Source organism: Oncorhynchus clarkii, chromosome 5 (genome assembly GCF_045791955.1).
Source record: "Oncorhynchus clarkii lewisi isolate Uvic-CL-2024 chromosome 5, UVic_Ocla_1.0, whole genome shotgun sequence".
NCBI classification, from domain to species: Eukaryota; Metazoa; Chordata; class Actinopteri; order Salmoniformes; family Salmonidae; genus Oncorhynchus; species Oncorhynchus clarkii.
In genome coordinates this window covers 45738267-45753729 of record NC_092151.1, presented here as the reverse complement: position 1 = coordinate 45753729, position 15463 = coordinate 45738267, and the positions used below count along the sequence as shown (strand labels likewise).

The window sequence follows — 15463 nt, the reverse complement described above, 5'->3', positions numbered from 1 at the left end:
ATCATGAGGTCCCTTGCACACACGGGCGACTACTCACTGCCCCATGGAGGAGTTAAACATCAGAAGGAAAAGAGGGAGTGAGAGACAGATAAAGCGCGAGAGTGAGAGCAATAGAGCGAGAAAGAGAGCTGCAGGGTGCTTATCAGTGTGAGACATTCCGAGTGTGTTTGAGAGAGATAGAGCCATAGAGAACACAAAAGCAACAAGTCGACAGCCTGCCGAGGTCGGTGTAAAGTGTATGAACACCCGGGACTGAGGTATAATTTACAGTGCCTTCAGAAAGAATTCACACCCATTGACTCCTTCAACGTACATTTTAAATTGTGATTTTTGGTCACTGGCCTACACACAAATTAATTAAAAATGAAAAGCTGAAATGTATTGAGTCAATAAGTACTCAACCCCTTTGTTATGTCAGGCCTTATTTCAGGAGTAAAATGTGCATAAGTCACATAATAAGCTGCATGGACTGTGTGCAATAGAGTTTAACGATTGTTTAATGACTACCTTATCTCTGTATCGCACACATACAATCAGTAAGGTTCTTCAGCAGTGAATTTCAAACACACTTTCAACCACAAAGACCAGGGAGGTTTTCCAATGCCTTGCAAAGAAGGGCAACTATTGGTAGAAGGTGTAAAATGAAAAAAATTAAAATAAAGGCACACGCCCCCTTTTCCTTCTGACGTTAAACTACTCCATACTGCAGTGTAGACAGATATGTAGCAGTGAGTAGTCTCCCGTGTGTCATAGGGCTGGGAATTGCAAGGGACCTCGTGATACGATATTATCATGGCACTTTGATGCCGATAAGATATGTATTGCGATTTGACACTGACATTTTTTTGCAATTCAAGGGTTATTCTTTTTTTTATATATATAACCCTTTGAGCACGGTGACGTTACACCCAGACACTACACAGATACAGGTGTCCTTCCTAACTCAGTTGCCGGAGTGGAAGGAGACCGCTCTGGGATTTCACAATGAGGCCAATTGATACAGTTAGAGTTTGATGGCTGTGATAGGATAATACTGAAGATGGATGAACAACGTTCTAGTTATTTCACAATACTAACCAAATTTAATGATCTAAGGAGAATTATGGTAGAAAATGGGTTTCTTCTTTTTGTTAATTTAGTGAGATAGTTGTATTATTTTCAAGCATAGTGGTGGCCGCATCATGTTATGGGAATGCTTGTAATCGTTAAGGAGTGGGGAGTTTTCCAGGCTTAAAAAAATACACGGAATGGAGCTAAGCACAGGGAAAACCCTAGAGGAAAAACTGGTTCAGTCTGCTTTCCACCAGACACTGGGAGATGGATTCACCTTTCAGCAGGACAATAACCTAAAACACAAGGCAAAATGTACACTGAGTTCCTTACCAAGACGACAGTGAGTGAGTTACAGTTTTGACTTAGAATCTACTTAAAAATCTATGGCAGGACCTCAAAATTGTTGTCTAGCAATAATCAACAACCAATTTGACAGAGCTTGAATCATTTTGAAAATAATAATGGGCAAATGCTACACAATCCAGGTGTGGACAGCTCTTAAAAAGACTTACCCAGAAAGACTCAAAGCTCAAATCGCTGCCAAAAGATGCTTTTATAAAGTATTCACTCAGCGGTGTAAATATTTACAGTGCCTTCAAAGTATTCAGACCCCTTGACTTTTTCCACATTTTGCTGTTACAACCTTATTCTAAAATGTAAATAGTTTTTTCTCCTCAATCTACACACAGTACTCCATAATGACAGAGCAAAAACAGCTTTTAGAAAAAAACTTAAATATCACATTTACGTAAGTACCCTTTACTCAGTACTTTGTTAAAGCACCTTCCGCAGTGATTACAGTATCGAGTCTTCTTGCATATGACACTACAAACTTGGCACACCTACATGTGGGGAGTTTCTCCCATTCTTCTCTGCAGAGCCTCTCAAGCTCTGTCAGGTTGGATGGAGAGCGTTGCTGCACAGCTATTTTCAGGTCTCTCCAGAGATGTTTGATCGGGCTCAAGTCCGGGCTCTGGCTGGGCCACTCAAGAACATTCAGAGACTTGGCCTGTCCCAAAGTCACTCCTGCGTTGTCTTGGCTGTGTGTTTAGGGTCATTGTCCTGTTGAAAGGTGAACCGTCGCCCAGTCTGAGGTCCTGAGCGCTCTGGAGCAGGTTTTCATCAAGGATCTCTCTGTACTTTGCTCCGTTCATCTTTGCCTCGATCCTAACTTGCCTCCCAGTCCCTGCCGCTGAAAACATCCCCACAGCATGATGCTGCCACCACCATGCTTCACCGTAGGGATGGTGTCAGGTTTCCTCCAGACGTGACGCTTGGCATTCAGTCAAAATAATTAAATCTTAGTTTCATCAGACCAGAGAATGTCATTTCTCATGGTCTAAGAGTCTGTAGGTGCTTTTTGCCAAACTACAAGCGGCCTGTCATGTGCCTTTTGCTGAGGAGTGGCTTCTGTCTGGCCACTCTACCATAAAGGCCTTCAGAGATGGTTGTCCTTCTGGAAGGTTCTCCCATCTCCACAGAGGAACTCTAGAGCTCTGTCAGAGTGACCATCAGGTACCTGGCTCACCTCCCTGACCAAGGCCTTTCTCCCCCAATTGCTCAGTTTGGCCAGGAGCCAGCGCAAGGAAGAATCTTGGTGGTTACAAACTTCTTCCATTTAAGAATGATGGAGGCCACTGTGTTCTTGGGGACCTTCAATGCTGCAGAAATGTTTTGGTACCCTTCCCCAGTTCTGTGCCTCAACACAATCCTGTCTTGGAACCCTACAGACAATTCCTTCGACCATGGCTTCGTTTTTGCTCTGACATGCACTGTCAACTGTGGGACCTTATATAGACAGGTGTGTGCCTTTCCAATCAATTGAATTTACCACAGGTGGAATCCAATCAAGTTGTAGAAACATCTCAAATATGCTCAATGTAAACAGGATGCACACTTGAGCCCAATTTCTAGTCTCATAGCAAATTGTCTGAATACAAAGGGTCTGAAGTAAAAAGGTATCATTTTTTTCATACATTTGCAAAAATGTCATTTTTATTTGTCATTATGGGGTAATGATTGTAGATTGTTAAGAAAAAATAAATATTTAATCCATTTTAAAATAAGGCTGTAACTTAACAAAACGTGGAAACAGTCAATGGGCCTGAATACTTTCCGATTTTCAAGAATTTTGCTAAGATTTCTACAAACATGTTTTCACTATGTCATTGTGGGGTATTGTGTGTAGATGAGTGAGGAAAACTAGTTAATCCATTTTGAATTCTGGCTGTAACAAAATGTGGAATAAATCAAGGGTTAGGAATACTTTCTGAAGGCACTGTACACGAGCGGTTCCCAACCTTGTCCGTTCTGTGGACCAACAAATTATCGTCAAAAACTCGAGGACTACCATTTGTGGAGTCGCAGATTAAAAAAATTACATTTAAATGTAGTCTATTTTAGCAGTGAATGTCACAAAGGCCTATTTTTATAAACAATTTCCATTGTGAAAAGTAATGTAAAAAAAATATAATAATGTAAATTTGCTCATAATACCACCAACAATTATTTTGCGGCGTTAGGTACTCTAAGCCGGGTGAAACAGCAGGTTGACATTCACTGAGTAGACCAAACATTAGGAACACCTTCCTAATATTAAGTTGTAACCCCCCCTTTTACCCTCAGAAAAGCCTACATTTATCAGGGCATGGACTCTACAAGATGTCAAAAGCGTTCCACAGGGATGCTGGCCCATGTTGACTCCAATGCTTCCCACAGTTGTGTCAAGTTGGCTGGATGTCCTTTGGGTGGTGGACCATTACTGATACACAGGGGAAACTGTTGAGCATGAAAAACCTAACAGTGTTACAGTTCTTGACACAAACCATTGCGCCTGGTACTTACTACTGTTGGGTTCTAGCTTGAAATATACTTATGTCACAATACTAGAACTTATTGATTACTAGACATGTATAAGGGAGGTTGGGGTAAATGAAGCGCGGCTAGGAACGTGGTGTATGGAAAGTTACTGAGTGAGAAAAGGGGAGTGCAGAAAGTTAACATTTTGCCAAACATGTTATTGTTGAATATGAAGGCTCCGAAGGAGGGAGGCAAAGGACAACAGTCTGGTTTCATTTGGGAGGAGCGAGGGATTCTGCCCGAGGTCACATGAAAGTGAGAAGAAACAGTCCTATTTCACACACATATACTTCCACACCCACGAAGGTTCTAGCATAAGGCAAGGGCCATGACTACACCAGTGAGAGGAGCCAATTAAGATCCTGACTAGTAACAGAGATTTATTGGCTGTCTAGATGTGCAAGGATTTGACTCCGCTTATTAGGAGGGTATAAATATATGTGCTTGCGAAATCATACCTTGTCTTTGCAGCTGTATGACCCAGTGGGTGAATAAGCTTGGTTTATGCTCGTCTGTTTGAGTTTACACTGTTTGGTCAGAACCTAACACTCCCACACACCATTCAAAAGGGACTTAAATATCTTGCCTATTCACCTTCTGAATGGTACACAATCCATGTCTTAAATAACCTTCTTGAACCCGTCTCCTCCCCTTCATCTACAGGGATTGAAGTGGATTTAACAAGTGACATCAATACTGTAGTTTTCACCTGGATTCACCTGGTCAGTTTGTGTCATGGAAACAACAGGGGTTCTTTGTTTTGTGTACTCAGTGTTTTATGTACACTATATACAGTTGAAATTGGGAGTTTACATACACTTAGGTGGGAGTCATTAAAAATCATTTTTCAACCACTCCACAAATTTCTTGTTAACAAACTCTAGTTTTGGCAAGTCAGTTAGGACATCTACTTTGTGCATGACACAAGTCATTTTTCCAACAATTGTTTAAAGACAGATTATTTCACTTATAATTCAGTGTATTACAATTCCAGTGGGTCAGAAGTTTACATACACTAAATTGACTGTGCCTTTAAATAGCTTGGAAAATTCCAGAAAATGATGTCATGGCTTTAGAAGCTTTTGATAGGCTAATTGACATCATTTGAGTCAATGGGATGTATTTCAAGGCCTACCTTCAAACTCAGTGCCTCTTGCTTGACATCAGGGGAAAATCAAAAGAAATCAGCCAAGACCTCAGAAAAAAATTGTAGACCTCCACAATTCTAGTTCATCCTTGGGAGCAATTTCCAAATACCTGAAGGTACCACGTTCATTTGTACAAACAATAGTACGCAAGTATAAACAACATTGGGACCACGCAGCCGTCATACCGCTCAGGAAGGAGACATGTTCTAACTCCTAAAGATGAACGTACTTAGGTGCGAAAAGTGCAAATCACTCCCAGAACAACAGCAAAGGATCTTGTGAAGATGCTGGAGGAAACAGGTACAAAAGGCTCTATATTCACAGTAAAAACGAGTCCTATTTCGACATAACCTGAAAGACTGCTCAGCATGGAAGAAGCCACTGCTCCAAAACCACCATAAAAAAGCCAGATTATGGTTTGCAACTGCACATGGGGACAAAGATCGTACTTTTTGGAGAAATGTCCTCTGGTCTGATGAAACAAAAACAGAACTGTTTGGCCATAATGACCATCGTTATGTTTGGAGGAAAACATGACATGTCACATTCTTAAAATAAAGTGGTGATCCTAACTGACCTAAAACAGGGAATTTTTACTCAGATTAAATGTCAGGAATTGTGAAAAACTCAGTTTAAATGTATTTGGCTAAGGTGTATGTAAACTTCTGACTTCAACCGTGTGTGTGTGTGTGTGTGTGTGTGTGTGTGTATGTATGTATATATATACACACACACAAAAGTATGTGGACACCCCTTAAAAATGTGTGGATACTGCTATTTCAGCCACACCCATTGCTGACAGGTGTATAAAATCTTGCACACAGCCTTGCAATCTCCACAGACAAATATTGGCAATAGAATGGCCTTACTGAAGAGCTCAGAGACTTTCAACGTGGCACAGTCATAGGATAACACCTTTCCAATAAGTCAGTTGGTCAAATTTCTGCCCTGCTAGAGCTACCCCGGTCAACTGTAAGTGATGTTATTAGTAGCAAGTGGAAATGTCTAAGAGCAACAGTTGCGAAGTGGTAGACCACACAGGCTCACAGAATGGGAGCGCCGAGTGTTGAAGCACGCAAAAAATGGTCTTTCCTCGACTGCAACACTCACTGCTGAATTCCAAATTGCCTCTGGAAGCAAAGTCAGCACAATAACTGTTTGTCGGGAGCTTTATGAAATGGGTCGCCATGGCCGAGCAGCCTCACACAAGCATAAGATCCCCATGCGCTATGCCAAGCACTGGCTGGAGTGGTGTAAATGTCACCGCCATTGGACCCTGGAGCATTGGATACAAGTTCTCTGGAATTATGAATCCTGCTTCACCATCTGGCAGACCGGCGGACGACTCTGTGTTTGGCGGACACCAGGAGAACACTACCTGCCCTTATGCATAGTGGCAACTGTAAAGTTAGGTGGAGGAGGAATAATGTTTTGGTGCCATTTTTCATGGTTCGGCCTAGTCCCCTTAGTTCCAGTGAAGATACATTTTAACGCTACAGCATAGACAATTCTCTGTTTCCAACTTTGTGGCAACAGTTTGGGGAAGGCACCTTCAGCACGACAAAGGCCCCATGCACAAAGCGAGGTCAATACAGAAATGGTTACACCCCCCAGCCTTTAACCACCTCTCCCACTATCCTAGTCCCAAACATGTGCCACTTGTGATAGACCTACTCTTTGCCTTATAAAATCCCCACAATGTGGGGGGCTGTGCTTTGGCAAAGTGGATGGGGTTATATCCTTCCTGCTTGGCCCTGTCCAGGGGTATCATTGGATGGGGCCACAGTGTCTCCTGACCTCTCCTGTCTCAGCCTCCAGTATTTATGCTGCAGTAGTTTATGTGTCGGGGGGTCTAAGGTCAGTTTGTTATATCTGGAGTACTTCTCCTGTCTTATCCGGTGTCCTGTGTGAATTTAAGTATGCTCTCTCTAATTCTCTCTTTCTCTCTCTCGGAGGACCTGAGCCCTAGGACCATGCCTCAGGACTACCTGGCATGATGACTCCATGCTGTCCCCAGTCCACCTGGCCATGCTGCTGCTCCAGTTTCAACTGTTCTGCCTGCGGCTATGGAATCCTGACCTGTTCACCGGTGCTACCTGTCCCAGACCTGCTGTTTTCAACTCAATATCCTTTCCTTTCATGACGCAGTTTATTTTTTGTCTCCTAGGAATTCCTGCGTCACATGGCTGGATGGTTGGTGGACAAGCACTCATACACACATGTTGAATTAGCTGTATTAATAAAGTTGACCTCTTCAATCTGAGTCTTGATGCAGTGTTGTCTTTTCCCCCCATCTATATAAAAGTATACTGTATATAGGCCTACTGCAGGAATTTCAAGTAGGTGTCATGCAGGACACATTTGAGTTTGAATCCTGTATAATTAAAATTGTACAGTATTGCTCCTGTAGGCTAGTCCTACAAGAAAGATGATCATACTGCAGGTAGTATGAGTAGGATTTATGTTTGGAACAGTAAGATCCATGCAAGACCGTTCCTGCAGGAAATGTCTAAATTAAATTCTGAGCTACTTCCTGGAGGAATTATAAGAATCCTGCAGGATTGGTCCTGCAAAACCATTCCTGCAGGAATCCTGCTGGTTGTCCTACAGGAAAATGATCACAAAAATCCTGTGGGATTTCCTGCAGAAGAATAATCTTCTGTAATTTAGTGATTTTTTATTTTAAAAAGTCAAATAACAGCATACCGGCATTTCAGGTTGATGACAACAGCCACGCGAATACAACAGGTTTGTTAGCAAATCACTTTTGTGAAATTGACACATAATATTGTTGGAAAAAGAAGGCCGCTCGTTGCCGCTATAGTAATTTAAAGAGATGCCACTTCGGGTTCTAAACGATTAATGAGCAAACTTCAAAACGAGGCCAAATCAGGAAGTCCAGCCCCCCTTTAAAAATACACCAGTGGCACACAACATCAACTGCTTAAAAGAAGAGTAATTCTAAGATTGCCAAGAATAAAGTGTGATAGGAGGAGAGATACACTAGGTCTAAGTATACTGCTCTATATTTTACGAACAGACCACACTTCCCAACTCTCATGTATACAACTTGTCACCGCCAGTCACGCACATTGCACACCACGACTGGAAAGAAGCACAACACTGCTGCGTCAGCATTCGCCTAATCAAATAGCCGAATGGAATAACTCCTTCATTAATTCATCTGTGTTTACATAGCCTCTCTTCAGGCACAGATTTGACCCCTGTCACAATACAGTGAATAAATCATACTAAGGAGGAGATTAAGGTTATAATGATTTAATCCCATGGTGGCTAGGCTGGGTCACACGAGCTGAATCCCAAATCAACCCTTAGCTTGCCCATTGTCAGAATCCTACGCGTCGACTACTGGATTCGACAGATTCTTATACTAAATGGAGGTGTGGAATAGTCCCATATCAGAATCAAACACACAACCTCAGTGCTGTTAGTGTCATTATACTTAAACTACCTGACCTTAACCACCATAACGAATACATTATCATCGTCCTCATGGTTTAATGAAGTGGGTTCCCACACAAAGTTAAGACAGACGGTCTTCCTTTAGTGATGTTTAAATCTTTTTTGTCTTGCAGCAGCAGGGGAAATTTCTCACGGACGTTTCAGACAACGCTTTGTTCTTGTGTCCGAATTGGGTTCACCCTGGGGGTTAGTTTAAATAAAGGCCAATATACAAAAAAATGACTTCCTACATTGAATAAATGTTCCGCCCGATGATGTAAAATGGCTCTGTATCGTCAAATGAGAACTTGGTAAACTGCCGTTAACAATGACTGTAGTTATAGTTAGACAAAGCCCTTAAAAAAAGTAAACCGGAGTCAGACTCGGTGCTAGTGAAAAATAAGGCAGAGCAGAGATGTGTGTGGATAGATATCTTTTTTTTTTTACACTTCCTCCTCACAGTGAGAAAGTCTGGTTCTGTCTGTGCTGCTGTCTGCGCTGAAAGATTAAATCATCAACTGTTAGGGGTATGGGCTTGCCCTACAGGGCCTACAGTACATCTCGTTTGCTCTTATTGCCCCTAAAACAAGCATTAAGGGACACTTCGGTATTTTGGAAATGAGGCCCGTTATCTACTTCCCCAGAGTCAGATGAACACGTGGATACCATTTTTATGTCTCTGCGTGCAGTTTGAAGGAAGTTGCTAACTGGCACTAGAGCAATTGCTAACTAGCGTTAGCATAATGACTGGAAGTTTTCCATAGAAAAGTTTGTGGTCATACGTACATCCTTAAAAACATAGGTGCTGGGCTAATCAAGAATAAGGCCCGCACACTCGAAGCTTCCAATTCATCCCTTCATTGACGACGATTCAATCCAAAACGGATCTTCGTCAGGTCAAGCAAACAAACTGAGTGCTCGCTTCCCAAAATATACACATTTCACCTCGCATGACCATTACCCACATGACAGGGTTTGGAAACCATTCAATTCACTTTTGTGCATAAAAATCATCATTAAAATCACAGAAATACATATGGTCAGAAAGAATTATATATATACAAATGGGTTCAAGTTTTTAAAAAACCTAGGCAACTGTAAAAAAAAAAGTTTGTTGGAAACTTTTGGAATACCTGCCTACATGACCATTACGCGCACTAGGCGTGGTGGTCGTAGATATAATTCCAGTTACAGAATCTAATATATGTACAAAATGACCAAGTAGGAGACCTGGAAGCAAGGACAAATGAACGTGACACATTCGTGTAAGAAATGGTCTGATATCAAACTCCTGGTTCAGACCTTTATGGAGACATGGTGAATTCAATACAATTCCCTTGTCAATAATAGATCTCCCCCCTCCTAGGAGTCGTAACACGTTCTATATCAATGTGTCCCAGGAGAGATAATGTTGTGACGAGCCGCCATGAAATGTGCAGCCACAGGATTTCTCTCAAATATCCTGATATTACTCTGGTGTTCCGCTATCCTTGTTTGTGGAACACGTAATGATGCCCTTAATCTTAACGGCCTTGCCAGTCATTGCGCTGACGCTAAGTTAGCATTGGCTCACAAAACTACCTCCAACTTTCTTCATACTGGACACAGAGACGAGTACATCTCCCTCTGGGGAAGTAGATCAAGAGCATAATTGTCAACAATCCCAAAGTATCTCTTTAATGCTTGTTTTAGGGGCAATAAAAGCGGACATCACTGTAGGCCCTGTAGGGCAGGCGACTGACTGTCTGTGGGTCAGACACTAGACCCGTGTTTGGAGCCCGTGTAGGTTCTGATGGCAGTCTATGATATTGGTATCTCTAGTTCGCAACACTAACTCCCAACTTCCTCCATACTGGACACAGAGACATACAAATGGTATTCACGAGTTCATCAGACTCTGAGGAAGTAGATAAAAGGAAAGCCTTGGGGAAAATCCCAAAGTATCCCTGTAAGCTTTATCAAATAATAATCTTTGGGAACAGAAAAACATTGAGCAGACATTCGCTTTTTTTCTATGCACTGTCTCACTCACCGCATGCCATGGCCGCATCGATGCACAGCTCCTCAGCCACATAGTTCCCTGAAGGATAGGTGAGGTCTGGGCTATTGGTCCCGCCCCTGCCCAGGTTGTACAGGTGTACCGTCAGACAGGGAGGGGCTACTACCTGTTTGGGCTCGGCGACATGAAGTGGGTCTAGGACACAGCCATTCTGATTGGACGAGGGACATACTGGACACTGCATGTCCATGTGTGGCTCAGCAGATACATCCACCTAAAGGGGGAGATTGGAGGAGAAAGAGAAGAGAAGGAGAGAGGAGACCGAGTGTAGGAGATAGAAAGAAGAGCGTGAGGAGAGTTAGAGGCGAGGGGAGAAGACAGCAAGAGCAGAGAGAAATAGGGGGAAAAGCGCAAAAGAAAGTAAGAAAGGGGAAGATGGAGGGGGGGCAGAGGGGAGTCAGTTAGCACAGTTGACTTTATCTGCTCTGCTTAGTTTACAGTTATGCTATAGCAGGGGGGCGACAGGTAGCCTAGTGGTTAGAGCGTTGGACTAGTAACCCGAAAGCTTGCAAGATCGAATCCCCGAGCTGACAAGGTAAAAATCTGTCGTTCTGCCCCTGAACAAGGCAGTTAACCCACTGATCATGGGCCGTCATTGACAATAAGAATTTGATCTTAACTGACTTGCCTAGTTAAATAAAGGTCAAATAAAACTTTTAAAATAAATAGCTGTTTTTGAATAATAAAAGTTCAAAATTGACTTTGAGTAGGCAACACAGGGTGGCAACACATACATGCCAAGTGATTTCAATGTGCCAAATGTCCCCTCACAAAATTAGAGAGATGCAAACACCGGCGAAATCGTGAGCTCGGGAAATAATGCTGCTCGTTACCTCCCGCATCCCATTGTGTCCACAAGAGACTAGATGCTGGCAGATGCATTCCCTTGGGGGAAAGGAAATGGGTTAACCACGTACAGTGTGTTTATGTACCATATTTAATTAAGGGCGTTTTCACATTTGAAATTCATTACCCTGTTTCGGTTTCCTGGAGCGTTTGAGAATTCTATAGAATACAGTGCATTTGGAAAGTATTCAGACCCCTTCCCTTTTTTCACATTTTGTTACGTTAGCCTTTTTCTAAAATGGATAAAATCATTTTGCCTCAATCTACACACAAGACCCTATAATGACAATGCGAAAAGAGGTTTAGTTATTTATTATATTTTTTTTAAAAACAGAAATACCTTATCTACAGAAGTATTTAGACCCTTTGCTATGAGACTCAAAATTGAGCTCATGTGCATCCTGTTTCCATGGATCCTCCTTGAGATGTTTCTACAACTTGATTGAAGTCCACCTGTTGTTAATTTTTCTACCATTACTAAAATATCAAAATATATGGATATGATTTGGAAAGGCACACACACCTGTCTATATAAAATGTCACAGTTAACAGTGCATGTCATAGCAAAAACCAAGCCATGAGGTTGACGGAATTGTCCGTAGAGCGAGACAGGAGCCAAACTGAGTAAATCGGGAGAAGGACCTTAGTCAGGGAGTTGACCAAGAACCTAATGGTCACTCTGACAGAGTTCCAGAGTACCTCTGTGGAAATGGGAGAACCTTCCAGAAGGACAACCCTCTCTGCAGCACTCCACCAATCAGACCTTTATGGTAGAGGGACCAGATGGAAGCCACTCCTCAGTAAAAGGCACATGACAGCCCGCTTGGTGTTTGCCAAAAGTTACCTAAAGACTGAGAAACAAGATTCTCTGGTCTGATGAAACCAAGTTTTAAATCTTTGGCCTGAATGCCAAGCGTCACATCTGGAAGAAACCTGGCAGCATCTCTACGGTGAAGCATGGTGGTGGCAGCATCATGCTGTGAGGATTTTTTCAGCGGCAGGGACTGTGAGACTAGTTCGGATCGAGGGAAAGATGAACGGAGCAAAGTACAGAGAAATCCTTGATGAAAATCTGCTTCAGAGCGGTCAGGACCTGACTGGGGCGAAGGTTCCCCTTCCAACAGGACAATGACCCTAAGCACACAGCTAAGACAACGCAGGAGTGGCTTCGGGATAAGTCTCTAAATGTCCTTGAGTGGCCCAGCCAAAGCCCGGACTTGAACACGATTGAACAACTCTGGAGAGACCTGTAAATAGCTGTGCAGCAATGCTCCCCATCCAACCTGACAGAGCTTGAGAGGATCTGCAGGAAAGAAATGGCAGACACTCCCCAAAATACAAGTGAGCCAAGCTTGCAGCGTCATACCCAAGAAGACTTGAGGCTGTAATAGCTGCCAAAAGTGCTTCAAAAGTACTGAGTAAAGGATCTGAATAATTATGGAAATGTGATTTATTTTTTTCCTACCTTTACTAAAATATCAAAAACCTGTTTTTGCTTTGTCATTATGGGGTATTGTGTTTAAATTGATGAGGGGGAAAAAGCAATTTAATAAATTTTAGAATAAGGCTGTAACGTAAAACATCTGGAAAAAGTCAAGGGGTCTGAATACTTTCCGAATGCATTGTATGACTTATCATCGCTTAAGGTTATCAATTGTCGGTAGCAAAACACTACTATAAATGGTGTTTTACGTATGAAAAGGGTAATGTGTTATTACAGTATATAACTACAATGTATTACCTACTCAGCTCTATTCCCATGTCATAACGAGGAGACCTGTGACAATAGAGTATCTGTTGTGAACAAGGAGGTAACAGACGAGTAAAAAGTTGCAAATCTTTTTACGGTTACAGTGACCATTGAGATATTTCACATGATGAAACAAAGTTACAAAAACATAATTTCAGACACTGATCACCTCAACAATTATGAGAACCATAATTTACTATAACCGTAATAACAGTTTATGGTAAGATTTATTGTTAAACAATGATAAAATAGCAATCCACGTGAGTGCGGCGATGAGGCAGAGAGTTAATGATCCACCAACTGCATCAGAGAAAAGATACAAGCCTACCGTTTGACATGATTAGACTGTCCCACTGATTCTGTTACTCATCCTACATGGAAATCCCGTAGTAATTTTCCAACCCTCAGCTTTGGGCCGACAACTGCTTCCTGGGGCTGTGACTGTAATGGATTTCTGGGTGACTTATGTCAGTCAAATGACCATCAGCTGTTATATGTCAACTAGGCTTACTTTTACTTTGCTGCTTTTTGGGTGAAGTTTGTCGACGGTCATTTTATTTTCATGACGGACTTCACACATAATAGGCGGTTACACGATTATACAATTACTGTGCCAGCCCTACAGCTTCCTTATGAATCAGGGCTGAACCTGAGGACGGTGTAGATGTCACGGACTCTGCAAAGCAGTATCTACCTACCTACCGGCAGATAATTGTTGGCATTCTACAGTACATGGCATCAAGATGATAATGAGCAAATCTGATCAGATACCATTATGTATGAAATCAATAAAGAATATAAAACAAGAGGCTAAAAAAAAGTACACCATAATTAGGCTCCATTTTTAGTAGCTAAAACATTCCCTGGCCTTGGTCAGATATTTAGATCTCTCTCGTAATGTTTTCCTTATTGACATCTCCGCCTGAGGAAGTCTTACCCCGTAATCTATGGATTTCACGACTGGGAATACAGCAACATTATCTCTGCAGCCAAAAGGAAGGCCTCTAAAAATGTTGGCCCGAAAATATGGCGCCATTGGCCACGCACACTACCCCAAACTAACTTTGCCACCGCTGCTGAACAAAAATCCTATGGGAAGCACTAGAATTGGTGACGTGAGAATAGTCTACACTTGTAGCTGACTTCTGAAAAGCACTCGGGCACTGCCATTATGCTAGTACATCACATGTCATCAGTAATAATGATGGAAAGTAAGTGCAAACCAAAACGTAGGCTAAACAAGGTCCATATTAACCAGCAGTTAAAACAAAACATGTTTCAAGCTATCATTGCGTCACACAATGGACTGCTATTGTGCTTCAGTTCTTCAATGTGTCATTTGGGGAGTCCCTGCAGACCGATACCAGGAAAAAGGAAGTGAACATAAAAGTAGGTCGACACGTAACGTATAGCTTCGGCCTAACTGTGACTATTTACACAGATTGCTAGACGTGACACACTTCCTCTATTAGAATCCTTGCATTTCTCTAGAATTTTCAGCATACACAGCTCCGATCACGTAGGTAGTAGCCCAGGCAGAGCTGAAAATGACAAGAGAAGCAAAAGTAGCTGTGGTCAACTGATGTAGGCTACTAACTCTACATCACATGTGGTTGCTCGGTCTCACACATGAACAGTTGTCATGGGCTAAATTCATTTCTACAGCTGTTTGAACTCCAACAGGTGGGAAAAGTTAAGTCACAGGTGCATCCCAAATGACACCCCATTCCGTTTATAGTGCACTACTTTTTGACCAGAGCACTAAGGGGAATAGGGTCAGGGAGATCGACTTCAAAATTGGAAGTCTATCCATGTACTGAGGACCTCGGGAAATGCCTTCAAAACCGGCCCCTAGGTGCAAAAGTGAGCGTTATTACCATCAAGAACGCTTGGGTTTGCTAGGGTGTTGTGGACAGGAATGGTGTCCATAATATATCTGTATTAATAGTGGAATGATAGTGTTTCACAGTATTACTTGCCCACCAGTGTTGTGACTGGCTGTGACTCGCCTATTGATTTCTCCCGTCGGAGTGGTATCCGTAGTCAAAGCTATTTATTCTGACTGTGATATATTGTGGAAATTGCTCTGTTATTTCCTAGTTGCTAAAATTCGCTCAATTTAAGTTTGTGAGAAAACAAGCAATGTGTATATCAATGTGTGCATATCTACTAAATCTCTGCAAAATATTTTACTTTTTTTTTTTTAAATCATTTTTTTTTAAACATTTTATTTACAGCCGTTTGAAGCTGGTGGACCAAACCTGAAAGTAAAAGACTCGAGAGCTA

General features: G+C 42.1%; 1 protein-coding gene across 4 annotated transcripts in view; it reads right to left on the bottom strand.

The window, feature by feature from the left end:
- Positions 1 to 15463, bottom strand: part of LOC139408917 (tyrosine-protein kinase JAK2-like) — an 81662-nt gene that overhangs the window by 54614 nt on the left and 11585 nt on the right. For all 4 annotated transcript variants that reach the window (XR_011634333.1, XR_011634334.1, XM_071153375.1 and 1 more), the window contains exon 2: positions 10555 to 10795. Coding sequence is in view for 2 of the 4 variants with exons in the window: in XM_071153375.1 (XP_071009476.1) it covers positions 10555 to 10771 (217 nt within the window). In the remaining 2 variants the exon portion in view is untranslated. The remainder of the gene's footprint in view (positions 1 to 10554; positions 10796 to 15463) is intronic.